This window comes from Drepanopeziza brunnea (assembly GCF_022702325.1).
Source record: "Drepanopeziza brunnea f. sp. 'multigermtubi' strain 214-2 chromosome Unknown ctg3, whole genome shotgun sequence".
In the NCBI taxonomy this organism is placed as follows: domain Eukaryota; kingdom Fungi; phylum Ascomycota; class Leotiomycetes; order Helotiales; family Drepanopezizaceae; genus Drepanopeziza; species Drepanopeziza brunnea.
This window is the reverse complement of record NW_027094066.1, coordinates 1,220,404-1,248,132: the sequence shown is the minus strand read 5'-3', so window position 1 is coordinate 1,248,132 and position 27,729 is coordinate 1,220,404. Positions and strand designations below refer to the sequence as shown.

The window sequence follows — 27,729 nt, the reverse complement described above, 5'->3', positions numbered from 1 at the left end:
TTACCTAATCAACAGCGACATAGAAATCGTATTAGTATTTGGGTATTGCTTGTCTTCTGCCCTTCCCGAAACAGGAGCAAGAGAGCTTTGTTACCGATGCTCAGTGCGCCGGACAGGTGAGAAATGAGCCCTCTTTTTATACCTGCCTGCCTGCCTGCCAATGATAATCATCCCCCTCGTTCTCCCATGAACATAATGATATATACCAAAGACGTAAATAACTTTTATATATTTGTCTCCTGCCTTCCTTCCTCCCTCCCTTTGTTCCTTCTCCTCTCTTGTCTATATCTTCTCTTTGTCTGCCTAGCCTGTAGGTGCAGCCAGATTTATACAGTTACAATATGTATTTAAATTCGATCTTGTCGGACACATACGACCATAGACTGAGGAGAATTGGGCATCCCGTTCGCTCTGCCATACACAAGCCTCAGATCGGCAGATTAGTAGTTGGGTGGGTGACCACCAGCGAATACCTGCTGTTGTATGTTTTTGGTTGGAGAAGTCTTCGTCAGGACCACGGTACCCTCGGCCCAGGCATTGGTTTGACCGTGTTTTTTTTTTTTCTTAAAAAAAATTCTGCACCTTTGATTAGCTCCTGATGATCTCTTCGACGACACCGAACCCCAAGGAATGGACGAAGACTCTCAATTGTCGAGACGGCCTTACGGAAACCACAATGGGATATGAAAAATTCACCGATGATAAAAAATTTATGGATCTTTAGAAAGCTTGTTCGCAAATCAATGTTGACCCCTACATCTCAGATCAACCATGTGAAATTTGTCTAGATATCCGTTCGGAAGCAGGATCATAGCAAACGCCATGCCAGTATCTCATCGAGTCTCCCTTTAAACACCCCCCGCATCCAAATGACGAAAGTATTCTCAAAACAGATCAGTCATTGCCCCATGAGAAGCATCACCTACGAGCTTCTGATACTTCGCAAGTACTCCACGATTCACTTGACTCTTGGGGGGCTTCCATGCCTTCAAGCGTTCTGCGACCTCTGCGTCACTGACGTCCATACTGAGGGTGTTTGTCTCCGCTGAGATGGTGACAATGTCGCCATCCTGGACGACTGCGATAGGGCCTCCAACTATCAAATAATTAGCACCATACCCTCTCTTAAAAAAGACTGAACATAGAGAGCTTACCGGCAGCTTCAGGCACGATATGTCCGACGATAAAGCCATGGCTGGCACCAGAGTATCGTCCATCAGTAATCAACGCCACATTCGTAAGTCCGGCACCCATGATCGCCGCAGAAGCCTTCAACTGCTCCGGCATACCAGGTCCTCCCTTTGGACCCTCATATCTCACAATCAGGACCAAGTTTTCACCCCGCGGGATTTTGCCTTGGAAGAGGGCTGCATCAAGCTCATGTTCCTTGTTGAACACCATGGCCTTACCGATAAACACCAGTCCCTCTTTGCCTGTAATCTTCGCGACAGCGCCACCCGGTGCAAGATTTCCACGCAGGATCTGGAGATGTCCGCTTGACTTAATTGGATTGGAGATGGGTCGGATGATTACTTGATCTTGTCGTAGAGAGGGGAAAGGTTCGATGTTTTCGGCGAGAGTCTTACCGGTGACGGTGAGAATGTTGCCGTTCATGAGGCCTGCTGCGACTAGGAGCTTTAACACCGAAGGGGTACCGCCGATGTTGTAGAGGTCCTCCATGAAGTATTTGCCACTGGGAGCTAGATCTGCCAAGAATGGAATCTTGTCGCTGACTCTTTGGACGTCATCTAGTGTCAGGGGTACTTCAGCTGTGCCAGCCATGGCGAGAAAGTGAAGGACACCATTTGTCGAGCCCCTTCAAGACAGTTAATTGAGCCAATTTGCAGGAGACAGAGCTTCACTAACCCTAAAGCCATCGTCATGACTAGAGCATTTTCGAACGACTCTTTAGTCATCAGATCCCGAGCCCGAATATTCTTCTCCATACAAATCTTAATGGCTTCGGCTGCTTTGACACATTCTCGCATCTTGGCTGGCGACTCTGCTGGGTTGGAGGACGACCCTGGAAGGCAAAGACCCATAGCTTCAATGGCTGTCGACATCGTGTTGGCTGTGTACATTCCTCCGCATGCTCCTACACCTGGACAAGCGTGTTGTTCGAGGTCGTCCATGACATCGCTTGGCGTACAGCCCTTTTCGCCAGGATTCTCGGCAGCCTTAAGTCTACCGTACACAAAAGCTCCGGAAGCTTCGTAACACTGGCTAGATATGAATATCTGGTCTCTGTGTCTTTCAGTGTGGTACTTACTGTACTGATGTTGACAGTCTTGTTCAGAAGCTTGGAGAAGCCTTTCTTCATAGTTCCTCCGTAAATCATTACGAACGGTCTGCGTAGGCCGGGATCAGCGAAGAAGATCAAACGACGTGATGGGACTTACCGATTGTATCTAGCAGCAGCCATCACGACTCCAGGCATATTCTTGTCACATCCCGGGATCGAGATATTAGCGTCATGATGTTGAGCACACTGAACAGAGAGAGTCAGTGGGTTTCGAAGATGTAGAAGGAAGTATAAAACCGTGGGTCAGGACGGTTTGTACTTACAGTAAGAGTCTCAATTGAATCTGCAATAATCTCTCGTGTTAGGAGCGAGAATCGCATGCCTGGATCAGCATCAGCATCACACCTCTTGCCTCCACCTGGCCCACTCACCCTCTCCGCCCATTGTGATACCATCCGAAACGCCGACTGTATTGAACTGCCACCCAAGCATGCCTTGTTTTTGAACCGCGTCCTTCACTATCTTTCCGAGGTTGTTCACTAGGAAGAGAGGGTCAATGGGAGTTGGAATAATTGATCGATATTTCGCCGCTTACAGTGGGTGCTACTCCATATCAGTACTGAAATGACTCTTGGACCTTTCCAATTGACTTACTTGCAAGGGTTACCTTCCCACCATACCGATGCAATTCTGCCAGTGTCAGTTGCTATGTCCTGCCAGGCCAATGGACTTTTCAAGACCTACCCGACGTGTGGGGCGGTCTTCATCATGTCTCGATTTGGCACACCCGCCGCATACAACATTGCTTGGGCTCCGGGGAAGTTATGGTCTTGTACATGTCCGTCAGCTTCTCGCATGGAATGGAATTGCCAGTTAGCCAGGAGAGGCACCTCTTGTAAGGGTAGACGACCATCTGTTCAAGGCTTGCTTGCCATCGATAACTGTACCTGGCTCCAGGTGAGGGAAGCCAATGTATTGCGGCTTCTCTGGGCCTGTGCCACTACCGTTGGTCGACATGATGGATTACTCCCTGAGGTGTTGTGGGTGGGGGGTGAGGTAAGGTGAGGTAAGGTAAGGTGAGATCAGGTAAGGTAAGGTCAGGTAAGGTAAGGTCAGGTAAGGTAAGGTATAATCGAGGAAGAGTGTTGAAGGTGAGGATGATGATAAGGGAAGTGGGTGAGGTAGGTAGGTAGGTAGGTAGGTAGGTAGGTAGGTAGGTAGGTAGGTAGGTAGGTAGGTAGGTAGGTAGATAGGTAAGTAGGTAGTTAGGTAGGTGTAAGCAGGTAGGGAGCTAAGAACATCTGAGGAGGAAGCTACTTAAGTAGTCGGGAATTGAGTGCGGTGCGGTGCGGTGCGGTGAAAGAGGAAGGAACGGAATTGAGCGGTGAATGACGAAGGGCAGGAACAGGACTGAGTGAAGGACGAGGAAGGAACGGGGACCGCGTAGGATGAAGAGGAAAGGAAGAAGGTGAGCGAGTGAGAGAACAATCAGATGGATGGAGACCTAGGTAAGAGAGAGTAGAGAGAGAGTAGAGAGAGGGAGAGAGAGAGAGGGAGAGAGAGAGAGAGAGAGAGAGAAGCAACGAGAAGTCGAATATGCGGTCTACCGACTCTCACTTTTTTTTCATCCCCAATTCCCTACCATCGACTGGCCATGCTTGAATACCTATTCCAGTGCGTGGGCGTGCTTGCCCCACTCCCTACGGAAGACAAACCCTTGATCTGCCTTTGGTTGTTCTCGTCTCATGCATACGGACGGTCGTCGCATCAGCATCGGCGTCGGGGTCGGCGTCGCGGTGCCAATGGCGTGGTGAGGATAAGGTACAGTCAGTACTAAGAAAAGGCAGTAAGGTAAAAGTACCTGGCCCGGCCGTTCGGGTTCACTACCGTGTACTTCCTCACCGCAGCGAGCACGGACAGGAAGACCCGAGAGCGACTTCTCCAACGTACTTCTGCATTGGGTTCAGGTAGATACTTCCAAAAAAAAAAATTCAATTTGACCTTATCAACCTTATATCTCAATATGATCACCGCTATCATGCACAGCATAGTCTTAGGAAGGGATGACTGGCTGATTGGCTGGCTGGCTGGACCCCCAGACGTCGGCATTTGACGGGTTCCCCGGTCTCCGGTAAGTACTACAACTATCTCTCAGCCTTAAGGCTCGTTCGGTCTCCGAGTGAACGAACGTCAGGCTGAAAGAAGGTCCTGATAAACAACAGCTTCGTTTCTTCTCTCACCTTGGAGGCTCGCTTCCCAGGCGCCTGGCATCGACATCCACCCAGCATCCAGGCGGCTCTGCGGTCCGTCGTCGGTGCCCGACTTGCGCCCGAATCACTCTCACGACATGACGCACACTCAATGCTCGCCGGTTCGATTGGTTCGAGCCTCCCCAGCCGCCTTTGACTTACTCACCACCACCACCACCACCACCACAACCACCCGAGAATACCCCCAACCCTTACCCCCAACAATTCCCTGATAGGAGCCGCTACGACCCAGAGATACTCCCTAGCCAGGCCACGTTGCTTTCAGGTGCGATATCGGTGTTCGAAAACAAGCTCTCGGGGCACCAAGGTAGCGCCGCGCCCGAATCGAGAGCTTCCCCGGAATACGCTTCATTGTGGTACGAAGACGAGGGCGGGCAGGAAAGGGGATTGGTGCCTCCAAGCATCAAAGCATGATAATGGCCCCCTGGGTCCTACCTTTATCATGTCTATTCTCGCTGCTCTTCTGCGTCGCTGACGCTACTTCGAACAATCTATCTAGAGCCTTATCATTCCCCATACTCTCCAGCTTCCAGCAATTTTATCCGCAGATATCGAAAGAGAGCATAAGTGCTTGGGAAATGGCTCAGGTTATCACACTGTGTTCTGTATTGCCGAGTCTGTGGTGGCTTCGAAGGAGGCGCAAGGCTTCCATCATCACTGAGTTGTCGCAAGACGATATAAAGAACGAAACAGGTGTTGTGGATACCAATGGTAAGTCATATCTCCAAAGTGACTGGAGGAGTTTCACTGATAATCGGTAGATGCTATGACCACGGATCCAGGGCTTCTCAAGAAGCACTCCCAAATCAGATCCTACACCACGAGCCGATTCACCTACCCCAAGCTCCGCATATTCTATCATAAGCACCCACAAGCTGGCAAGCTCCCTAACGAATCAGCACCACTGCCCCTTCTTGTCTGCATACACGGCCTGGGAGGTTCCGTTGCACAATTCCATCCACTTTTGACCAGTCTCGTCAACCTAGCACCGTGCCTTGCTATAGATCTTCCGGGGTGCGGCCAATCTGGGTTTGACCCCATAGCATGGAGTGCGTACAGGACAGAAGCCCTGACTGAACTGCTGGAGGTCATCATTCATGACTACAGAGAAAAGAACCAAGGGGTGGTTCTCATCGGTCACAGCATGGGAGCTTCCTTGGCCGCTATGCTAGCTTCCCAGGCTACTAATACACATCCCAACACTCTATCAGAGTATATTGTTGGCATGGTAGGAATCTGTCCGAAGGCCGAACCCCCCACGGAAGAACAAGTAGCAGTTTTCAGGAAGCTCCTCTGGGTGCCAGGTCCCTTATTCAACCTCTGGCGCAAATGGGATCGTCGAGGAGGAGCCGAAAGTGTCAGTGTCTACAGATTTGTTGGGGCCGATGCCGACGAAGATACCAAGCGACTTCAGTATCGATTCAATGCGCAAAGCAGGACCCCAGTCTGGAGGCGCATGGCGAGCGGCACACTACCAGTATACGAGAACGGTGTAGCGGATGGGGGATTGCCTGGCAGAGACACATGGGCTGATCTTGAAGTGCCAGTGTTACTAGTGGCAGGAGAAGCCGATCACATCACGAAGTCTAGCGAGATCGACAAAATTGCCTCATTTATGGGGAAATCTCACCCCGTTCAGGTTGAGGTCGATGCAGATATCCAACCAGTTGCTGAGTCGGCATCCTCCGCAGATGCGGAAACGGGGAAGCAAGATGAAGTTGAAGAAAAACTTGATTCTTTGCAAGAAGAGAATTTCGTTGAAATCGGCCCGAGCACAAGCGAAGATGCCCACGGGGATCCTTCAACCCCCACAGATGGGTTATCAGTGATTCCTCCCCAATCCTCGAAGCCGAAAAGGGTTCTCAAAACCACGATTCTACCAGCACCAGCATCGCACGCGCTTTTGTACCAACCAGCCACAGTGAGAATTCTGGCGGGACTTGTTTCGGATTTTCTTTCCAGTCAAGTTTCGCCTCGTCTCTCACTTGGCTGGCAGCTGCAGTTCTTGTCCACTTCTGGAAAATGGGACGTCAAGAATCTAGAGAAGTGGAAGAAGGTTGCTCCTGTCTCTGAGCCCATTGCCGGTATATTCCGGGCGATGAAGACTTTGCGGGAGGTCGATGAAACCCACTGCCCCGAAATCTTTGTGAAAGATTGGGGATCTCAAATCAAGGATATTGTAGACATCTCACATGAGAGCCCAGTCTACGATCCTCGAGGCCTTGAGAAGGGGGGCATCTACTACCATAAGTTTCCCACAGTATCAAAGGTACGCACCGTATATTTGCCATACCTTCTAGCATGCCAACTAACTCGTTGATTTAGATTCCTCCGACTGACGAGGAAGTCGCAGCTTTTATCATAGTTATCGATCGCTTACGCGAGGAACAGACAGCCAGAGCAGAAAAGGAAGGCTGGACAGAAGACCATTACATTGGCGTCCACTGCCACTACGGCTTCAACCGTACAGGCTACTTCCTCGTGTGTTATCTTGTTGAGCGGCTGGGCTATGATGTCCAAGCGGCCATTGACGAGTTCGCATGCCAGCGGCCGAAGGGCATCAAGCACGTCCACTTCAGGGATCGCTTGTTCTTGAAATTCTGCCGCGGGCTGAAAAGAGCTCCTACGCTTTGAAGAAAAGCCTGGATGTTATTGTAGAAATAGGACGGCGTTCTAGCAGACTTGGGCGCACGACTCGGGTAGAAAGCTGGGTTAACGGGTATCTCAGCACAGCCAAGTGACATTGCTTTTGACACTGATTAGGGGACAGTTGTTGCTTCGACATTGGATATGTAATTTTTTCGGTGGTGTCTCCGGAGTCATGGCCTAGAGAAGGTGATGTTGGGACGATTTTAATAAATCCTGTTCAGTAACGGCCGAATCCCACCAGACACCTACGGCCCCCAAGTTTGGGATCGTCACCACTACTAGTTCTATTTATATATTCAACCTTTCGCTACGTATTAGTTTAAACTATCGGCATTTCCGTATTTTTACTTTTAGAGTTTACGCTTACCACACAGGCAACCAATTGCAGCACCATTCTTTGTCCAAAATCTTAATAAGCTTTTGATAAGCTTCTGGAACCATCCTTCGCATCTTGCATTGGAATTCCCGGACCATCCTTCGGATCTGGCATTCGAATTCCCGGAATTCCGAATTCATGCATACATGCCCTTGACATCTTTCTCCTACAACTAACTCCGACGTTCCGTACATTCTTGGACTCGCTACTAAGAATTAAGTAAGGTCGTCCAATCAAAAGGCCATGTCCAAGCTATACAGATACGTAGGTAGTGCCTCGCAGCCTCGTGCTAGCCACCTCCGTACCTAGGTAGCGCCGCCGCCGGCGACCCGGCGACCCGGCGTACCTCAAACCCTTGTTGACAGGTAATCTAGCCAGCCCCATTATCCAAACCACAAGTCGATATAACGGTTGACTCCTCGAGTCCTCTGTTCCCGAGGGAATCGTGATCCGACCTGACACGAGGCATCGTCGACTCCTCAGCCCGTACGGAAAAGGAAACCACACCGCAAGATCGCCACGTGCTGCCACCGTCATGGTCGTCGTCGTCAAAGCCAACGACTCTGGCGCTGGATTGCAGGTTGACAGTGACGTCCCCGGCCGGGAGTCCCGGAACGATACGCAAATTCGAGGGACGGATGTGAGGCAGGAGGCCTCTTCCGCGAGTGGTGATGGAAAGGCTTTTGGTCCTCAAGGGTCAAAGCGCGAGAACGTGATGAAGACGACGGGGTGGGGTGCGAAAATTGGGGATGGGGTGAAGGGGGGAGAGGATGAGAAGGAAGAGAAGAGGAGAGGGGAAGAGGGAGAGAAAGGGAAAGGGATAGAGGAAGAGAGGAAAACGTCGAAGTTCAAAGGGTTGTCGGCAAAGCTGGGATTAGATGTGGGTACGGTGTTGATGATGTTTAAGTGAGTGTTCTAATCACCGGAAGTGCGTAATGGTGGTGAGGACTTGGAGTGTTGACGAGAATTAATTTAGGGGCTCGGTTGCGCCTACTATCGGTGAGTTGATACATGTCACCGCATTCGACATGATGATTTCCGGCTAGAATCTCTTGGTGTATTGACGGGAGCCTAATCGAAGCTGGCAGGTATCGCGATCTACCAAGCGGATTCAGTGGCGAGGCTCTTCAATACGCTGGGGTATCTGATTCCTATCCTCACGGTTCTGAGTATGCCTATCATGCCACGGGCCAAGTACCTGCAAACGCTGATACTGAATACCTTCGGTGTCTGTATCGGGGCTGTAAGTTCGTTTGCTTCCATGTTCTAGGCTTTTGGCTGACGTTACAAGGCGATTGCGCTGTTGGGCATCTGGTCTGGTGTGAAGGCGCGGGAAAACACCACTCCTGCTGGGTCGACTGCATCGTATAACTCTTCCCAGTCCGTGTAAGTGGTGGCTCGTCCATTCCAAATCATGAGATGCGCTGACTTTGGTAGTGTCTGCGCCATCTGGCTTTTCGTAAATATCTGGTTTGCCAACGTCTTGCGCGCAAAGATGCCAGCCCTCCAGTTTCCGGTCATTATGTATAGCATCTTCACCAATGTGTCGTTTACGTACGGCCCTTTATTTCCTACGAGCGCGGCTGGTGAGGATTTCGTTGTAGAGCTTCTACGGGCGTTCCTGGTAGCTTTTGCTATTTCTACTGGAGTTAACCTGTTTGTGATACCCATGAGCTCGAGGCTGGTTGTTTTTAGTGAGTCGCTTCTCATACTCATTTATGTGTCGACGTGGTATGTCCGATGCTAATATTGCACATAGAGGAGCAAGCAGGGTATATACAACTGGTGCGAGGCGTCCTCAAGGCGCAAAGCGCCTATCTGCAAAGCTTAGAAACTAGCGATATGTTCGCAGCCCCTCAATCTAGATCTCATAGCGGTGACGATCATAGCAACGAGAATAAAAGAAAGAAAGGAGGCAAGAAAGACGGATCTCACCCAGCGCAAAATCTTCAAGCCAAAGCTTTGAAAGACTCTCTTGCCGCATTGATTGCACTGCATGGCAGGCTGTACGGTGACATGACGTTCGCAAAACGCGAAGCTGCCTGGGGTAAACTGGACGCTAAGGACCTCGAGGAAATCTTCGCCCTGTTCAGAGACATTTTGATTCCACTGAACGGGATGAGCACTATCACGGACATTTTTGAGCGGATTGCTGAGAGGAGGGGCTGGGTCTCCGTGCCAAATTCAAAGTTCAACGAGTTGGAAGCTTGGGAAAACAATCGTGGGGAGGAAGAGGAGGAAGAGAAGAGGACGTGGAATGAGATTATGAAGACGTTGCACGAGCCATTTGAAGTCGTTACAACTGCCATGGATGAGGGGCTGCATCACGCTGGCTTGGCCCTCGAACTCATCCCTAAACCCAAAGCAAAGCAAGGGGAGGACGCTGAGGCGAAAGGCGAAGAAGTCAAGCCTGGAGATCCACGGTTTGCGGAGCATATGCATAAGAAGATGGCGGACTTTTATGGGAGAAGGGGCGAGACGCTTAGGGCGTGGGCGAGACAGAAGGGACTGGATGAAGAGCAATTGGATGCTGCGCAGTCTCCTGGACCGGACGACGAATCATCGGTATTAGACGACAAGCATAGCCGAGATCAGCAACAGCTGTATCTGATTCTCTACCTCGAGAACCTGCTCCACTCAGCCGGAGTAGCCATTTTGAAATTGGTACAATTCGCCGACAGCAAGGTTGCTGACGGCACAATGAAGAAGAACCGACTCATTAATCCAGGCCAACAGAGGTTGAAGAAGTGGATCCTGAGTATCGGCCGCGAAGATAGCTCGCTTGACTCCAACACGCCGGATTCTATGGAAGCTGGCACAAACACGGTCTACATGGGCGCAGGCTTCAACCCTAAGGGAGATCCGGAGCATTTACCAGCCAAGACCGCATGGCAGAAATTCGGAAATGGTCTTCGCACAATCTCTCACTTTATGGGATCCACGGAATCCGCCTTTGGCTTCCGAGTCGCGTGTGCCACGCTGACTGTTGGCATCATTGCATTTCTGAAGGACTCGCAGGAATTCTTCATCAAGCAACGCCTCGTATGGGCTATGATTATCATCGCTATTGGGATGACGATGACCTCTGGGCAATCAATCTTTGGATTCTTCGCACGAGTCGCCGGCACGGCACTGGCGATGGTGTTCTCAATAGTAATTTGGTATATTGTGAACGAGCAAACCGCGGGCGTCATTGTCTTCCTTTGGCTGTTCATCTTTGTAGAGATGTACTTCTTCCTGAAGTATCCCAGGTTCATACCCATCTGGCTGATGTGTATCGTCACCCAGGTCTTGATCATCGGGTACGAGCTGCAGGTGGAAAAAATTGGAATTGCGGCTTCGGTTGCAACGGGACAGCCTTACTATCCGTAAGTCACCTTTCACACTGTAATATTTGCGCTATTCTAACATCAACTCAGTACCTACCAGCTAGCTCCCTACCGTCTAGCATGTGTGGCAGGCGGCTGCTTTATCGCTTTCGTCTGGACTGTCTTCCCCTATCCTCTCTCTGATAGAAGCTGGCTGCGCAAAGACCTCGGCTCTACACTCTATCTCCTCGCAAACTACTATAGCGTCGTACACTCCACCATTGTTGCTCGAATGCACAACTCGGAAGGAGACATGACGTCAAAGCACTCGCCCGGCAAGCAGCTGGAAAAATTCCGATACAAGATATTCAGCAAACTGCTGCTGCTGATTCCGTCGTTGCAAGAGCATGCTGATTGGCAGAAATGGGAGCCGACCATTGGAGGGAAATTCCCACGCGTACGAAGATTCCCTCTCTTTATACACTTCGATGTGAGCCATGCTGATAAAATAATAACCAACCAACAGAAAACCTACGAAAGCATCATCCAGCGCACCTTAAATCTCATGAATTACATCTCTCTAATGTCCTACACGACTAAATCCTGGACCTCCGACCACGGCTACCTCTACCCGGACGCCGACCCCTCCAAGAGCCGCGAATGGCTCCATGACCTCTCCGTCCTCCTCGACTCCATCGGGCCCACCTCCCACGCCATCACCTCCGTGCTCTCCCTCCTGTCCGCCTCTGTCACGCAAGGCTCGGCCCTCCCGCCCTACATACAGCTGCCCGAGAGCTACAACCTGAGCCGGAGACTGGAGAAGCTGGACAGGGGCATCCTGGGCATCAAGCACGTCGAGGAGCCCGGGTACTCGGCGTACGCAGTGCTGCAGGTGTGCAGCAGCCTCGTGGTGGACGATCTGCGGAGACTGGTCGAGGATGTCAAGGAGCTGGTTGGCGAGACGGATTTCTCGTTCCAGATTAGCTCGTTGGAGACTGGTCTGGGGAGCAGCAGTGCAGGGGGGAGTACGGATGAGGCTGGGAAGGGGAAGGTGGATTGAGTGAGAGGAGGGGCGGGGGTTGGGGGAGGGGTGCGGCAACTAGGTTTTCGGGCCTGAATAATGTACCCGTCGAAAATAGATACACTTTAATCGTCTTGATGCCCCTCCATTTTGAATGTGCTCTCTTCCCATCATCGGTATTCCAACCCCTCAACCGCTCTGGAACAGTTGGCAAAAAGCCAAGCAAAGCTCGACCGACCCGCATCAACGGACGGCTTTGCTTATAGCCAGCCGATCTGTTGTGGACAGAAGACTAAGCGAGCCTCCTCTCCTCTTCCTCGTCGGCGAAAAGAGAACACACAAACACAAACCCAAACCCAAACCCAAACCGCGGCGCCCACTTCTCCCCGCGCGCCGCCTCCCCTCCTAGCGCAAAACCACAGATAATTTTTGGCAGGGGCAAAGATTGAGACCTGAACTACAAAGAAGCCTGTAGCTTTCCAACCAGAGTATTACAGAGTTCTAGGTCTACAGACTTGATTGAGTAGATCCCCCCCCCTTTTTTTTTTTTTTTTTTTTGTTTGGTTTGGTTTGGTTTTTGGGTCTGGGATCCCGCGGTTGCTTGGTCGGATTCGATGCCGTCTGGTTTGAAGGTTGTTCGGACGGCTTGTTTACTTGCATGTATCGAAAGACCATCTCGCTTGCCCGTCTGCTGGATGGTGAATTGGATTGGGGATTGGGGTTTGGGGGCATTTGGGTTTGATGAGGAGATGAGGAGATTAATTTGGCTTTGGCTGGTGAGAATTGGGTGCGTACGCGTGAGGGGGGATGGATGGATGGATGGATGGAGAGGGGTTATTTGATATGGGTGGGTATACTGGAGAGTGATGTTGGTTGTGGGTAGGAGGTTGGGGTTGGGGGTTGGTTTGCAATGCAGGTGTTATTGGTAAGAGATGTGAGAGATATGAGAGACTCTGAGCAAGTAGGAATGAATGAATTGAGTGAATGAGGAGTGAGGGCTGACGAGTTCAGAGGTGGGTAATTGGGTTCTGTTTCCGACGCCGATCCGCGCTGTCTGTCCCGGCATTTAAAGCTCTCGTTTGCTGTTCATTTTAAGTGGCGGGCATATATGTGTGGTTGTAGTTCAGAGCCACGATTTTTTTCGCATTCCTGCAAACCGCAACTCCAGTTCCAGTTCGTGCTTTGAAAAGAAAGAAAAATATATATATATATATATTTACAAAAAAAAATTAAATAAATACTGACTGATGGCTAGCATGTCTACCATTTTATCATACGGATACTGCGTTACAGATCTATATTACAGTATCGAGACACACAACCCAATATATCTGTACAGAAACCACGCCGTCATCCTCGTTCATCCCTTCAAGCTGGGCTCAATAATTCGAGGCTAAATAAACCTGATTTCCAAATAAGAATGTCTGAAGAGGACTACAACATGGAACCATATGTCAAAGCGTCTTGGCTCAGATATTTCCACGTGTTGTATTCGATGCCGCCGGCACGTGTAGTGTGAGGGAGACCACCCACCCACTTTGACGACGATGTCAACAAAGGTTCTCTCGCTTATGAGAGCCACGTGCTTGCGACGTGCAACAAAACAACCCCCTTTTTCAGTGTCGACAGTCGACAGGAAACGAACTAGACGCTAGCACATGAGAATGGCTTCTTCGCAAATGTATGGATGGAGGGGTGAGAGCACGGTCTAGGTAGCTGTGTGGTGTGGACAAGGCTTCATCGCTTGTACTTCCCTTATTTGGTGGAAATTTCTTAATGCAGAAAGTAATGCAGCGAAATCAGCCGCTCCTAAACCCATTTTCACCTTCGATGTAGCGACTCTCCTGGAATTGGTTTATTTCGATCCCGAATATGGACACTCGCCACTCTTTTCCTCGCTCTCGCTTTGTGGGTGGCATTACTTCCTGCTCCTCACGCTGCCTACCCTTCAACAACATCATGAATTGCTATTGTATTAAGCCATTCTAGGATGGAAACAGACTATTTTATCGCTCAGATAAGCCTCCTCTCCATCGCAACCTCAACATCATTTAGTATTTCCATAGGAGTTTCGACGATGATGTCAATAGCATAGCCGAGGAGAGCATTTATGCTTTGACAGAGCCAATATCCCTATCTGAGCAGAGTGGGAGTAGGGGAGTGCTCTTGAGGGATTAACATCGCTTGAAGTGATACTCAAGCCCTGGTCGCCCGGTATACAGGCGCTGACTTCCAAAGTATCAATATGCTCGGTATTGAACTCCCAGCGATTACAACAAAACCTGCGATATTTTTGGCCTGGAAAAGTAGACAATTTAAAACAATTATAGCCTGATTAACCAACTAGTAATCAGAGAGAGCCTACAGAGCCCTGCAGTCAGAGCCAACCACCCCGAGCGATACAAGTCTGACGATCTGGAAGATAGCGATGGAGATTTCTTCTATACGCCCCGAAAAAGAAAATAGGTAACGCTTAAACCATAGTGAACCAACCTGGTCCGCAGTTCTGACCGCGATGAAACCATCCTCCCGTCTTCTAGTATTTTTCTGTATAGACGATCACATCCGCGCAGCAAAATCAATGCGTAGAATGGGCAATTTATCCTCCACCAACCCCCAGAGCCCACTTTGGGCGACCGCCTCGGCTAGAAGTAAACAAACATCGCGAGGGAAAAGGAAAAAAAGGGCGAAGCTCCTAGCTCTCACCTCGACTCCAAAAACTCAGAGAAAAGCCTAGGAAATATCCAGAGGATGTGAACAGGTACAGATAGAAGCGGCTACCTGACACCTGTACCGATACACCCCAAGATAACCTCTTATACATACACACACAGTAAGCGTCCAGATTTCTTGTCATTGATCGATCAAATTCACCTCGGAAGCTAAAGATCTAGAACTATACCTGTATCTCCCACAGAGGAAATCAAAAACGCACCTTCCAAATACAGCAGGGACATTCCATGATCGATTTGCTGGGACGGACTGCCCTACAGGAGGAGGAGGAGGAGGAGGAGATCAGATATAGAAAAGCTTCAAGCCACAAGAGAGCTGCGAAAGGAGAGAAGAGAGGGGGAAAATGGGCCCATGAAGAACGGCACATGTCGATGGTCAGTCATGCACAAGGACATGCACAAGCTCAAGCACACCACCACCACCACCGAAGAAAAGGAACAAGAAGAAGAAGAAGAAGAAGAAGAAGAAGAAGAAGAAGAAGAAGAAGAAGAAGAAGAAGAAGAAGAAGAAGAAAAAGAAGAAAACCTCCAAGATTCACGAAACAGCAAATGTCATTGACCTGACTGCCACCCACACACCCACCCTCCTGCATCCTTTCCTGCCAACTAAGGGACACACACACACACATATATACACATATACATACACACATCTTTAAAATAACTGTCGCTGGCCAACACTGCTCACTGCTGTCATCAACCCACAAACACATACGGTAACCAAAAGGGAATAAATGACTTCACTTCATCTCTCCCGCTTGTCGTCAGCAGCTGCAGGACTCTTTCCTCCCAGTCCAGCGTCCGAAATGGAAAAACTTACCTACCTAGGTATTACAAATATGAGAAATCCCCGCCCATCACTCAAGTTGAGAGTCGGTCGAACGTCCCATCCATGTACCGTATCCCGTCCTACTCTTTCCAATCTTCTACAGGACCAACCAGAGGGAGGAGAGACCAAGAAGTGATTGCAAGAGCAAGGGAAGGAGGGAAGTGGGGTGTATTCAACACCTACCTTTGGCACAAAGCAACAATCATCCTTTTGAAAAAAAAAATTGACACCAAAAAAGTTACATATAAGGCTGACGCCACTATTCAACCTTCCATTCATTCATACATCCAGGGATATCAGAGAAGGAGCAGACAGAAAGAGATTGCGCCATCCAATTCCAACAATCAGTATCCAGACCCCTTCCTTCCCCCGTTCGCCATCATATCCAAACATCCATCGTAATGTACAAACTCCATTTACCCCTTTACAAAAGATATACCCATCCCATGCCATCTATTCATTCAACATGAGCTCCACACCTCGTACACGCCATCACCAACCCCTTGCCCGCGACTTTTCTCGCCCGGAAATCCCTCCCGTTGCACTCCCTACAACTCAGGCTCTCCCCCTCGCTCTCATCACCATCCGCCTCCCCCGACTCCTCCTCCTCGGAAGATAGCTTGCTGACGACGCTTCCGCCGCGATCCAGCGCCGGCCGCAGACCTTTGTCTTCTTTTTTGCCGGTTCCACTATTGCTGCTGCGCTGGGGCTGCGGTTTCCAACTCGCGACATTCCAGAACTGGGACGTCTTTTGCGCTGTGTTGAGTTTGGAAGGGTTATCGTCCGTGGCTTGCCGGTTAATGACGAAGCTCGGCGTTGGAGGCTGCATGGGCGATTTTGGCGGTTTGGAAGCCGAGGATGTAGAGGGCGTGCGCTTCTCCTTGCCGTAAATGCTTTGCGGCGGGCTGGTGGTTGAGATACTGGGGGAAGAGCGCGCAATAGGCGAAGGAGCATAGGGCGTTTGGCGCGCTGTGCTGGCAAGGTTGAACTGGGATTGCGCTTTGCGGGTAAATTTGCCAGGTGAAATGCTGCGGTCGGAGTGGGATGTCATGACTCTACTCCGTGTACTAGCACCATCCGAGACTTCATTTCTCCAAGACAGGATCTGATCAGAATGCAAACCTCCAGGAAGCGAGCTGTGCGAGACCGAGGCGCGGTGTGAGCCCCCCGAGGTGCGCGTCATGGTGCTGCCTGAGCGCCTGATGACTCTCTTAGAAAAGGTCGATCCGTTCTCCCAGCTATCGTTGCGACGTTTCTGGTAGGCGCAGTCGCAGCGGAAGACTTTGATGGAGCCGAGGTAGTCGGCCGTGACAATGATGAGGCCATCGTTGTGCGTGCTGCGCGCAAGGTACGCAGGGGTCTTGACGGGCTCGCTGATGGGGTCTGAGTGGCGTTTATCTGCACCAGGAGGGGGAATGCAAGAAGCATTCGATTCTTCGCGGGAGAGAAGGGTTATAGGGGGTGGATTGCAGAGATCGTATATTGGATCCCCAGAAGCACTTAGTAGCTGCCGTGTTGTTGTTGGCGCAATTGCAGTCGCTGTGACCATAGCTGAATGCGCTTCAAAAAACTCCAAGGGCCGTTTGTCTTTGTTGTTGTCCAAGTCAATAGGCCCAGTGTTCCAGATGTAAGACTTTCTATCTTCGCTTCCACAAATCACATATGTCGCATCGTCACTGAAGCTTGCATTGATCTGACTGCAGGTGTTCTCGTGCCCCCTGAATTTCATCTCCAAGGTTTTGTCTTTCAGATTATAGAGTCTCACTCTCGAGTCGTTACTCGTTACGAGGACCTTGACTTCGCCGTCGAGATCGTTCGCGGGATATGTCGTCGTCCGGATACCAGTGATTTTGGAGCCTTTCGCATTCTTTCCGCGACTTGACCGCACGTGGATCTGACCTTGAGGATTGAGACCAGCCGTTTCATAAAATAGGCACAAGCCACTCAGCACACCGGCAATGGCTGTCTTACCATCCGGGCTAAATGCGACGGCGGTGATCAGGTCGGGTAACTGTTTCCAAAAAGAAACCGATTTATCCGGAATGCTCCAGAGTCGAAGAATAGAGTCGAGGGACCCTGCCAAGAAGAATCTATCATCTCTCGGGTGAAAGGCTATTGAGGTAACTAGTAGGAGGTTAGTCCACATCTAGGCGCATTGCAGTTCAGACACGAAGACGCCACGACCCAGAACGCGAAGAGGTCGACGAACCAAAATCTTTATGTTTAAATGTGCACAGGCACTCCTTTCTCGAGATATGCCACAACCTTACTGTCTTGTCCATCGAGGATGACAACAAGAAGTTGTTCTTGCTCCAACTCAAGTCCAATATATCCCCTGTATGTCCCTCAAACTCTCGGATCGGTGTCGACCTGAATACGGGAGCGCTTAGCCTCGCTGCTCCAGACGTGCTCGAGCTTACATCCTCTTCGTACTCGTGCGCCTGTCTCTCATCCGAATTCGAGATCACAGCCCAGACCCTGACAACCTGGTCCTTACCAGCTGCCGCTAAATATCTCCCACATATGCTGAACTCTGTTGCCCATACTGCTCCACTCGATTTCGCAGACTTAGGAATCTTGTGTACAAGTGTTGACGGAATATCGTAAGTTGTCAAGCCTGGCACCTTCTCGTTGCTTGACGCATGCTGTTTTGTGCCGCTCAACTCTTGGGCCAAAAACATGCGATCGAATTCCCGGTCTTTCTTATTATTCGCTCGAACCTTGATGTATCTCGGTGGCTCCTTATGCTGGGGAATATACCCATTCGCCCCAATAGAAGAGGAGAATACATGCGCATTCATGCCTTCAGTCCGCTGATCGCCTTGCTCTGATTCATCGTCCTCTAAATACTCAGAATCTTTCTTCTTCCCGCCTATCGAGAACCGGCTTAGAAACGACACGCCTTTCCTAAGGTCGTATGTCAGCTGTGTTGCTATCATAAGCAAGTCACACGATTCACAGTCAGCATCTCGTGTACCACAAAGACACTTACTTTTTATCTTTCCCGGAATTACTGTCGCCTCGATTTATTTCGGTCGTTAGTTGTTTGCCGGGCGGCGGTAGGTCAGGGTTTATTGGGTTCCCGCCAACTTCAGGGAGTGAACTGTCTGGTCCAGCCGCGCCCGAGCTTCGGAGTTTCTGAGGGATTGTATTTTCGGTGTTGGTTCTCTTTAGGATATGCTAGGTAGCGTTAGCATGCTGGATCCAACAGCAAAGGCTGATTCGCGAAGTGCGAGCCGGCATGCCGTACAAAACCCAAGAAAGACATACGTGAGAGAGCGGGTCAATGGCAGTGGTAGGACGACCTTGCTGTGTGGGGTGGATTGGAGGAGGGTTTGCTCCATTACTTCCCTCCCTGCTTGGAGAATTGCGTATCGAGTTGTTGATTGGGGACTTCTTGCAATTGCTCTGGTTGTTTCCTGTTACGGGGGCTCTCGTCAGCATGAGAAGCACCAGGGCCAGGAGCAAAAGCCATGGCATCTTAATAACATGTCTTCTGGCTTTGGGACAGATCCATATAAGAAGGGAGGTGGAGGGAGAGAGACAATGTCAGGCGACTGAGAAGAAAGGAAGCTCATGTACCTTCTGACGAAGTTGCAGATCTCGGCCTCGCTGAATATCCGCTGTCCGTTATAGTTGAGGGTGAGTCAAGGGATTCGCTCGCCGCTCCATTAGCGGTACCGACAGGATACTGCACGTCGTTCACCTTGATCTTCGGCAGAGGGTCGGGCATGGTTGCCTGAGCTGTTCCATGTGTCCGAGTCTTCTTCAGCAATAGGATGAGATGTCGAGAAGTCCCGCTAGTAGCCAAGCCGCTGCGATGGTTGCGCGTGGGCTGCTGGGCAAATCCGTAGAAGCCGGGTGGTGGGGAAGCAAGCCTTCGAATGCGATCCGGGCTAGAGGGTCAATGCAATCGTCGTACTTGTGAAGGGACAGAAGGGGGTTGTCAGAGGGGAACGGGAAAGATAGCTGTTTTGGTTCGAGGTATTTGAGAGTGAATGTTGCGCGCTGTTTGTCTTTGTCGCATCCGTTGTTTCGTTTCCTTCCACGTCGGCGGAAGGGACGTCGGTGGCATGGTTGTACTACTTCACCTTGGAGGGCCGCCGGTGTTTGATCCAATTCGCCGGCCATACTTTAATACCAGACCAAAATAACCCGATTCACGAGTGCGGGATCCCGGAGCTTTACTTTACTTAGTTGTTACTTTTATTATCTGGAATTTTGGCCACTGATCACTTTACAATCAATTCGAGCCGTACTCCTCCGGAGAACAAGGACGACCATGTCCTCCCCAGAAACCTCAACCGCCCCGCACGACCACGTCGCATACATGCAACGCGCCCTCGATCTTGCACGTACATCCCCTCCGAAGCCAACGAACTATCGCGTCGGAGCCCTCATCGTGGACGCGCAGACGAATACGGTGCTGGCGACCGGGTACACACTCGAATGCGAGGGCAACACACACGCGGAGCAATCGTGCCTGATCAAACTCGCCGAAGCTCACCAGATCCCCGAACATAGACTTGCGGAGATTCTCCCCGCCGGCACAGTGTTATATACTACGGTTGAGCCTTGCTTCAAGCGAATGAGCGGGAATCTGCCGTGTGTAGAACGGATACTGCGGTTGAGGAGTGCGATCAAGACGGTGTATGTTGGGGTGAAGGAGCCGGAGAAGTTTGTCGGGGAGAACACGGGGAGGCAACAGCTGGAGGACGCTGGTATTGAGGTTGTGCTCGTGCAGGGTTTGGAGGGAGAGATACTGGAGGTGGCTACGGCTGGGCACATTAATTGAAGAGGGTAGGGCTGCTCAATACTGGGTTGTTCTATTCGATACTGGGTTCTTCAATGGTTCAATATAGGGGAGGGTTATAGGTAAGACCCAGCTTAGTTCAGGGTTAGGATCGAGCTCAGATCAGGGCTAAGATCGATGGAACTTACTACGTAGCTCAGGCTCGGCTCGAGCTGGATCTTTGATGCCTTGTCTTCGTTCTCCTTGGACCATGGACCTTTCTTTCCGTCCGCCCGCCCGTCCGCCTGCCGATCATAAAGAAATCCCAGAAACCCACTGCGGAATCCGCCCAGACGAGGCTGTCACCGTTGCGCTTGGACTTGGGAGACGATGGGCCTTGCGGACAAATCAAAAGCCCGAGTCCGGACCAGACGCCTCAAAGGTGCATAATGTCGTCAGACCACTACCGTAAGGCTGAACCTCAACCTTGTGAAAGCATTCCAGACAGGCATTGTACAACAACTCTACAACTCTACAACTCTACAACGTTCATCCCGACAACAGCTACATTCCCCTTTTGCCAGCAGAGTCCTAATTCAAGATGACCATCCTGAACTCCCTTCTCTATGCCACCAACTACAAGAATCCGTTCCTCAGGTTCGTACAAGCAACATCACATTGCTATCGTATCCTCCAGCTTCACCATTGATAATGCTTCTACTAGAACACTCGTCCCCTCTATAGCAACTGCTTTTGCGATCCAAGCCGGAGTAGCTGTCCCATCCATCCTCACTCAATCCGAGCGATTCTATGATCTCTGTAAGACAATCTCAACGCATTGCGCTTTATCTCAGTGCCTTCTTTCTAAAAGCCCCCATTTCCTATGATATCGCTTTCACCAGAGCCACATTCCATCGCTAACATTCCCGTCAGCCGGTTCCCTCACCTACCTCTCAGTAACAGCCCTCTCCCTCTACCTCCCCACCCTCCGCGCCAGAGCAGCGGCTCCCCTCGGGGCCCTCAAGCCCGCGTTTCCCTCTCTCCTCGCCGCCTTCACGGGCACCGGCGGCCCCAATGGCCTAAATTGGCGACAGGTGGTCCTCTCGACAGCCGTCTCCATCTGGGCGACTCGTCTCGGAAGCTACCTCTTCCAGCGCGTAATTGCTGATGGGCACGACTCTCGCTTCGACGAGATCAAGAAGAGCCCGCCCAAGTTCTTCGGAGCCTGGATGGCGCAAGCCACTTGGGTCTCACTGTGTATCATGCCTATCCTGGCCGTCAACTCCATCCCACATACCCTCCTCTCCACGCTCCCACTGTTGAAAGTAACCGATGTCTTGGGCTTTGGGCTTTTCATTGGGGGATTTGCGTTCGAGGTCGCGGCTGATCGACAGAAGAATGCGTGGGTGCAGGCCAAGAAGAAGAAAGAGCATGAGGAGGAGTTCTTGACTAGCGGGCTTTGGGGGAAAAGTCGGCATCCGAATTACTTTGGAGAGAGCACGCTTTGTATGTCCCCCTCGCTTAATAATTTCTCCCTATTCCTATTACCCCTGCGATTTTCTGCGACTCGTGGATCAAACGGGACTGACAGTCACGCAGGGACAGGTCTAGCCATCGCCTCAGCTGGCGTGCTCACCTCCGCCGTTGGGCTGCGCGGCATGCACCTCTCCGGCACGTCGGGCCGCCTTATCGGTGCCGGCTTGTGCTTCGTATCCCCGGCCTTCGTCACGTTCCTACTGCTGAAGGTCAGCGGTGTCCCGCTCAGCGAGAAGAAGTACGATAAGAAGTACGGAGACCGCAAGGAGTACCGGGAGTGGAAAGAGAACACGCCGATGTTCATCCCAAAGCTATGAGCCAGGGAGCCTGGTGGGAGGGGGGATGAGACAGGATAAAGGTAGGTAGGGGTAGGGGGAGTAAGGCAGCGGTAGCATGTGGAGGACGGGATAATGACTCAGGTCGGTGTAAATATTGTTGCGTTGTTTTCTTTTCCTCCTTATTCTCCCATTAGCTTAAATTTGTCTACCTATCGTCATTGTAAATGAGCATTACCTTCTTGTAGTGAGTGATGAGCCCAATATCCACTATCACAGGAACAATATCCTTTTCATGACCACCACGTAGGGCGTGTAAACATTTTAGGGTAAAGCTGTCTACAGAGTACAGTGAAGAGAAGACCCCACCCCCATATCCATATCTCGTCGACAAGATGTGAAAGCGACAAAGGACATGGAAAATATCAACGGCGGGCGTAGAAAGCAAAAGTGGAAATGTCAACACATGAGTTAGCTACTCGGTTACTTACCATAGCCAAAATCAAAGAAGGGTTGATGTGATGGGAGTTTGGATGGAGGGTGGAAGGTTGGATAGGGTGAAGAGGTTGGTGGGGGAGAGAGGAGAGCGAGGAGAGAGGTAGGTGGGTTATGGGACGATGAATGAGGATGATGGGAGTTTTTACCATTGATTGTTGTTGAGTATAGGAGTTGGTTTGGTTGTAGATGAAAAAAATAAAATATATATGTATATATATTTTTGGTCAGTACTTGATCCGGTGGATAGGTAATGGTGGTGGCCGCCACGGGAGCGCAGTCAGAGAGGGAAAGAAAACCGATGAGTGGATGGAAACGATGAAGCTGATTTCGGAAAGAAGATCGAGGCCGTTTGCATCTGGGGGAAAAAATGGGGCGGGATAGCAGGCTTGGAGTTTGGTGACAGAACATGGGCAGGTCGTACGGCCTGGATATCGATCGATTCTTTGCCTGGAGCCGATTATCCTGCCTAGGCATGATTCCCGGCAGCTACGAAGCCAGCCATCTTTGTCGGTACTTTCACTGCAGCCGCAAGCTTTGCTCCCATGGTGCATGAAAATAGTAGTATGAAAATACGTTGTAATAGGTACCACGTGGAAATTCCTCCTAACCTTCAATCGAGGCCCAAGTTAGTAGTACCTAGGCTAAGTACGGAGGTACAAGCGAATGGACGACACACCCATACGCCGATTTTTTCCCGATGCAGATTCCTAGCGCCCGCAATTCCTGGTTTCGAATCATGCGATAAGGAAATAAGTGATGTCGAAAGGCAATCGACTTCTCCGCGATCATGAGCTAGCTAGGTGGCTCGTAGCCGGTGAGCTTGCCGGAATCTCTTCAGGTGTCGGGGGGATGCTGGCATGGCGGTCGGAATCCGATGTAATAATGAAGGATGCTCTTACGATAGAAAAGCATCTTAGAGCAGGCTCGAGGGGTATTGGAAGGGAAATTGAAGCCTGGCCATAATTCGATAATAGCTACCAGCTTCCTCCGGGAGGTAGTCATAAGTAGTAGTAGTATAGTAGTATAGTAGTATAGTAGTATAGTAGTATAGTAGTATAGTACTACTACTGTACATTCGAGAGATCCAAGTCATGCAGCAAGGGGGTCTGGGTAAATGCTGATACTCCCACTATTAGCCAAGCGAGCGAAACTCTCACGATGTGAAATATAAAGTATCACCTGATGGTCACGGTCAGCTAGGGGTGACTACCGAGGAGCATGACGGGGATGGCCTAGACGGGATGGGTATATATTGCAAACGCATCAAGAGTAAAATCGAAGATGTGACACTACAATACAGTAAGAGGAAGGGATCATGCGATTGGCGATTGGCGATTGGCGATTGGCGATCAGATGGAACGGGCGTTTGGGACAAGTGATTCATTTTTGTAATAGTAGTAGTTCAAATGCCTGTACTTACCGGCACTATTACTACTGTATTTGTATTGGTATTGCAGATGGCAGCGCTGATCGATCGGGAGAAGATCGAGATGGGGTGTTCGGACGCGGTGGGTACCGATGATGAAAGAATGCGTTCGTTTATGCTGCCGGTTCGGACATCTGGGTCTGATGTTTTTCTTCATCATGCTGACCGAGAGTCGACGGCAGACGAACCAGGCCCGACGCCCACCCGAGAACCCGCGGATCCGAGAAGTCTGCGGTAGATGTGAAAAGCGGCGGCGCCTCCAAAGTCTTTCTCGGTTCTCGGTCTTCACCGACACAAATCAACGAATTAACGGCGGTCTTGGTGGATGCAATTTGCCCCGCCGAGTAAAGCGGCGTGTTGTATGCCTCAGGATCAAGAACTTATGGAATTGCGCGGATGTAGCGGCCATAAGAAAGCCGATCGTTATTATACTCCTGTGTCACGTGTCCCCTCCTCACTTCCCATGCTAGTGTCTCTTTCTCCGGATCTGCCTCAGCACTGCACTCGCTCACTTCTGCCCGTCACCATCATCAACCTCGTCCTCGTCCTGTTCCTCGTCGTCGGTAACACTTTATTGTGGTCATTCGCGCGAGCAGCTCAGTCAAGCTAAAGTCAGTCATTCAATTCGTCGGAGACATCGCAAGCAAGGTCCCCCGGGGCCAAATGCAAAGGTAGCCAGCCACCCAGCCAGACAGCCAGCCAGCCCAGCCAGTCAATCAGCCCGCTCCATTGCATTGAGTGCGCCTCACCTCACCTCTACCTTACCTTACCTCACCTCACCTCCTGAACAACCTCAGAACCAACCGCGCCTCCTCCCTCGCGAGCTCGAGTCCGACAGCCCAACCCCTCCGAACCACAAACGTCGCCAATCCGTCTCGTCTCCGTCCCATCTCATCTCATACCATCCCAATCCTATCCCATCTCATCCCCCCGTTCCACCAGCAGAAAGAAAGAAAGAACGAAAGGAAAGGAAGGAAGAACAGAACATCGATCGGCAATACTTCTATCGGTAGGTGCCTTGCCATACCATACTATCCATCCTATCATGCCCCATACCACATCTCTTACATTCTATGAACCCAATGATGGGCAATCGAAGCTTGAAACTCGCGTTCGATCCAAGCGCCAGTGAGGTTCACCCCTGAACTTCTCTTGGGAACCTCTACCTGAATCGTCCTTCCCTCTCTTCCCTCTCCGGATGCATTGTTCTCTGTCCGTCGCCGATCTTCATACTGCCTGCACTCCAGAACGTTAAAGACTGACAAGCCGCGCTCTTATTCAGACCGTTATATTCAAGATATCCTTGACCTTCTTCACACTCCGGGCGGACGAGTCAGCCTCCTTCTCGCGGCCACCTCTCCGGAACACATTCTTTCGAAGGCATACGTACGACAGTACGACAGTCAACAATACCAGTCTTTATTTGCTTTGGGTACTCCCATCTCCTCCCTCTTCCCGCTCGTCCTACGGACTAAGACCACCTACAATCGCCCACGTTCTTGGTCGACAGTAGACCCCGGTCTACGAACACAATGCCTCAAAGACTTCCTAGAAATCCGTTTGCCAGCAGCCCCAACCCCACGATCATTCCCCCTCCTTCCGATCGATCCACCACCCGGAGACCCTCGTTGGCGAAGGCGAACAGATTGACCTCATTCTTCTCCTCGTCGCCGAAGAGCAAGGAGCAGCAGACTGCCCAAGCAGCCCTCTTGCAAGCAATTACGGCCCAGCAACAGCATCTGCTCAACAACCCGTCTCCCTCCATCACTGCCCCTTCACTGTCTCTCCCTATGATATCGCTGTCCACCGCAAAGGCAGGCGAACCGAACATGAACGAGCCCCCCACGACTCTCTTCCAGCCCCCCTCTGTCGCAGAAGCCAAACGTCAAGCCAGAATCGACGCGCAATTTGGGCCTCTGGGCGCCCAGAGTCACCGATATGTCAGCCAATACGTGGAAGGCACAAAAATGGAGCACGTGCTCGACGAACCCCCCTACTACTACCTCTTGACTACCTACATCAGCTACCTCGTCCTTATCATTTTCGGTCATGTCAGAGATTTCTTCGGGAAGCGCTTCAGACCGGATGACTACAGGCAGCTGAAGGCTGCCGATGGGTACGCGGCCCTGAACAGCGATTTTGACAACTTCTACGTGCGGAGACTGAAGTTGCGAATCGACGACTGCTTTGCGCGGCCAATCACCGGAGTCCCGGGGCGATACATGACATTGATTGACCGTAAGACGACTGACTTCAACAAGCACTACCAGTTCACCGGCACCTACACCGAAACTCTCAACATGAGCTCGTACAACTACCTTGGATTTGCCCAGTCTGAGGGACCTTGCGCAGATGCTGTTGAGGAGACCATCAAGAAATACGGTATCAGCGCTGCCAGCCCCCGTGCTGATGCAGGAACTTCAGATCTTGCGCTGGAAGTCGAGGACAGAATCGCAAAGTTCGTCGGCAAGCCATCTGCTATGGTCTTCTCCATGGGATTCTCCACGAACGCTACTTCTTTCCCAGCTCTGGTAGGCAAGGGCTCTCTCATCATCTCTGATGAGCTAAACCACGCTTCTATTCGCATTGGAGCTCGTCTATCTGGGGCTATGATTACTTCTTTCAAGCACAACGACATGCATGACCTCGAGCAAAAGCTTCGTGAAGTCATCTCGCAGGGACAGCCCAGAACTCACCGACCGTGGAAGAAGATTTTGGTAGTTGTCGAGGGTCTTTACTCTATGGAAGGAACCATGTGCGACTTGCCCGGTCTTTTGAAGCTAAAGAAGCGATACAAGTACAGCCTCTTCGTTGACGAGGCTCACTCCATTGGTGCTCTTGGACCTCGCGGCCGTGGCGTCTGTGACTACTTCAACATTGATCCTGCCGAGGTCGACATTCTTATGGGAACCTTGACCAAGTCCTTCGGTGCTAATGGCGGTTACGTCGCGGCAGAGAAGCATATCATTGACAAGCTCCGCTCCACAAATGCTGCTACCATCTATGGCGAATCACCCACCCCTCCAGTCCTGATGCAAATCCTCAGCGCTCTCAAGATTATTTCCGGCGAAACCTGCCCAGGACAAGGAGAGGAGCGTCTGCAACGTATTGCGTTCAACTCGCGTTACCTTCGCTTAGGACTAAAGCGTCTTGGTTACATCACTTATGGTCACGACGATTCCCCCATCATCCCAATCATGCTCTACAACCCTGCTAAGATGCCTGCTTTCTCCCACGAAATGCTCCGCCGCAAGATCTCCGTCGTTATCGTTGGATATCCTGCCACCCCGCTTGTCTCCTCCCGCGCCCGCTTCTGTGTCTCCGCCGCCCATAACAAGGACGACATGGACCGCCTGCTCGCCGCATGTGACGAGATTGGCAACATCCTACAGCTCAAGTTCTCCACCGGTATTGCAGGTGGAGCAGACAACCTTCCAGATGGCGTGTCCCCGGAAATGGAAGACGAGTGGCGCCGGGCCAATGGTCTCCAAGGCGTCGTTACCCCGCCTCGCTGGTCTCTGAGAGAAGTGATTGCAAATGGCGTCCAGGATGTCAAGCAGCCGTTGAGGTGATGCTGTAATGGAGAGAGACACCGGCCCTTTGTACATTGCCTTTTCTGCTCCCAATCGTCTTTGTCATGTGTGTTTTATATCGTCGGCACCCCGGCACGATCACGATACCCTCTGCTGCCGATGTTGCCTTTCTCTGCTGTTTTGTTGTGTTGGCTGTTTCGGTGTTTTTACTGCGTACGGGTACCTCATTCGATTGGAGCCCTTCTTCTTTTCCCTCTGGTGATGTTGGGGGAATGAGCAAGATGGCTGACGGCGATGGGGCA

The 27,729-nt window shown here is 51.0% G+C and overlaps 7 protein-coding genes across 7 annotated transcripts; 5 read left to right on the top strand and 2 right to left on the bottom strand.

The window, feature by feature from the left end:
- Positions 1-884: 884 nt before the first annotated feature.
- On the bottom strand, positions 885-3,259 carry L3040_002520 (uncharacterized protein; the record flags this gene model as incomplete). The annotated part of the gene is made up of 11 exons (XM_007290666.2): positions 885-1,096; positions 1,155-1,816; positions 1,867-2,219; positions 2,270-2,348; positions 2,400-2,488; positions 2,566-2,624; positions 2,674-2,781; positions 2,838-2,845; positions 2,897-2,932; positions 2,987-3,071; positions 3,133-3,259. The coding sequence occupies 11 exons, from the start codon at positions 3,257-3,259 to the stop codon at positions 885-887; spliced, it is 1,818 nt and encodes a 605-aa protein (XP_007290728.1).
- A 1,831-nt stretch (positions 3,260-5,090) lies between these two features.
- Positions 5,091-7,308, top strand: L3040_002519 (uncharacterized protein; the record flags this gene model as incomplete). The annotated part of the gene is made up of 5 exons (XM_007290667.2): positions 5,091-5,223; positions 5,274-6,781; positions 6,838-7,080; positions 7,216-7,231; positions 7,283-7,308. 5 exons carry the CDS (start codon positions 5,091-5,093, stop codon positions 7,306-7,308), a joined length of 1,926 nt encoding a protein of 641 aa, XP_007290729.2.
- Positions 7,309-8,072: 764 nt separating this feature from the next.
- L3040_002518 (uncharacterized protein) lies at positions 8,073-11,905 on the top strand (the record flags this gene model as incomplete). The annotated part of the gene is made up of 8 exons (XM_066155583.1): positions 8,073-8,443; positions 8,514-8,536; positions 8,626-8,780; positions 8,829-8,923; positions 8,975-9,231; positions 9,297-10,905; positions 10,957-11,302; positions 11,372-11,905. The coding sequence occupies 8 exons, from the start codon at positions 8,073-8,075 to the stop codon at positions 11,903-11,905; spliced, it is 3,390 nt and encodes a 1,129-aa protein (XP_066012572.1).
- Positions 11,906-15,884: 3,979 nt separating this feature from the next.
- On the bottom strand, positions 15,885-19,160 carry L3040_002517 (uncharacterized protein; the record flags this gene model as incomplete). The annotated part of the gene is made up of 5 exons (XM_007290669.2): positions 15,885-17,551; positions 17,637-18,334; positions 18,420-18,607; positions 18,698-18,846; positions 19,010-19,160. The coding sequence occupies 5 exons, from the start codon at positions 19,158-19,160 to the stop codon at positions 15,885-15,887; spliced, it is 2,853 nt and encodes a 950-aa protein (XP_007290731.2).
- A 549-nt stretch (positions 19,161-19,709) lies between these two features.
- On the top strand, positions 19,710-20,222 carry L3040_002516 (uncharacterized protein; the record flags this gene model as incomplete). The annotated part of the gene is made up of 1 exon (XM_007290670.2): positions 19,710-20,222. One exon carries the CDS (start codon positions 19,710-19,712, stop codon positions 20,220-20,222), a length of 513 nt encoding a protein of 170 aa, XP_007290732.2.
- Positions 20,223-20,760: 538 nt separating this feature from the next.
- L3040_002515 (uncharacterized protein) lies at positions 20,761-22,012 on the top strand (the record flags this gene model as incomplete). The annotated part of the gene is made up of 4 exons (XM_007290671.2): positions 20,761-20,816; positions 20,884-20,978; positions 21,093-21,665; positions 21,759-22,012. The coding sequence occupies 4 exons, from the start codon at positions 20,761-20,763 to the stop codon at positions 22,010-22,012; spliced, it is 978 nt and encodes a 325-aa protein (XP_007290733.1).
- Positions 22,013-25,426: 3,414 nt separating this feature from the next.
- On the top strand, positions 25,427-27,466 carry L3040_002514 (uncharacterized protein; the record flags this gene model as incomplete). The annotated part of the gene is made up of 1 exon (XM_007290672.2): positions 25,427-27,466. The coding sequence occupies one exon, from the start codon at positions 25,427-25,429 to the stop codon at positions 27,464-27,466; it is 2,040 nt and encodes a 679-aa protein (XP_007290734.1).
- Between the last annotated feature and the right edge of the window lie 263 nt (positions 27,467-27,729).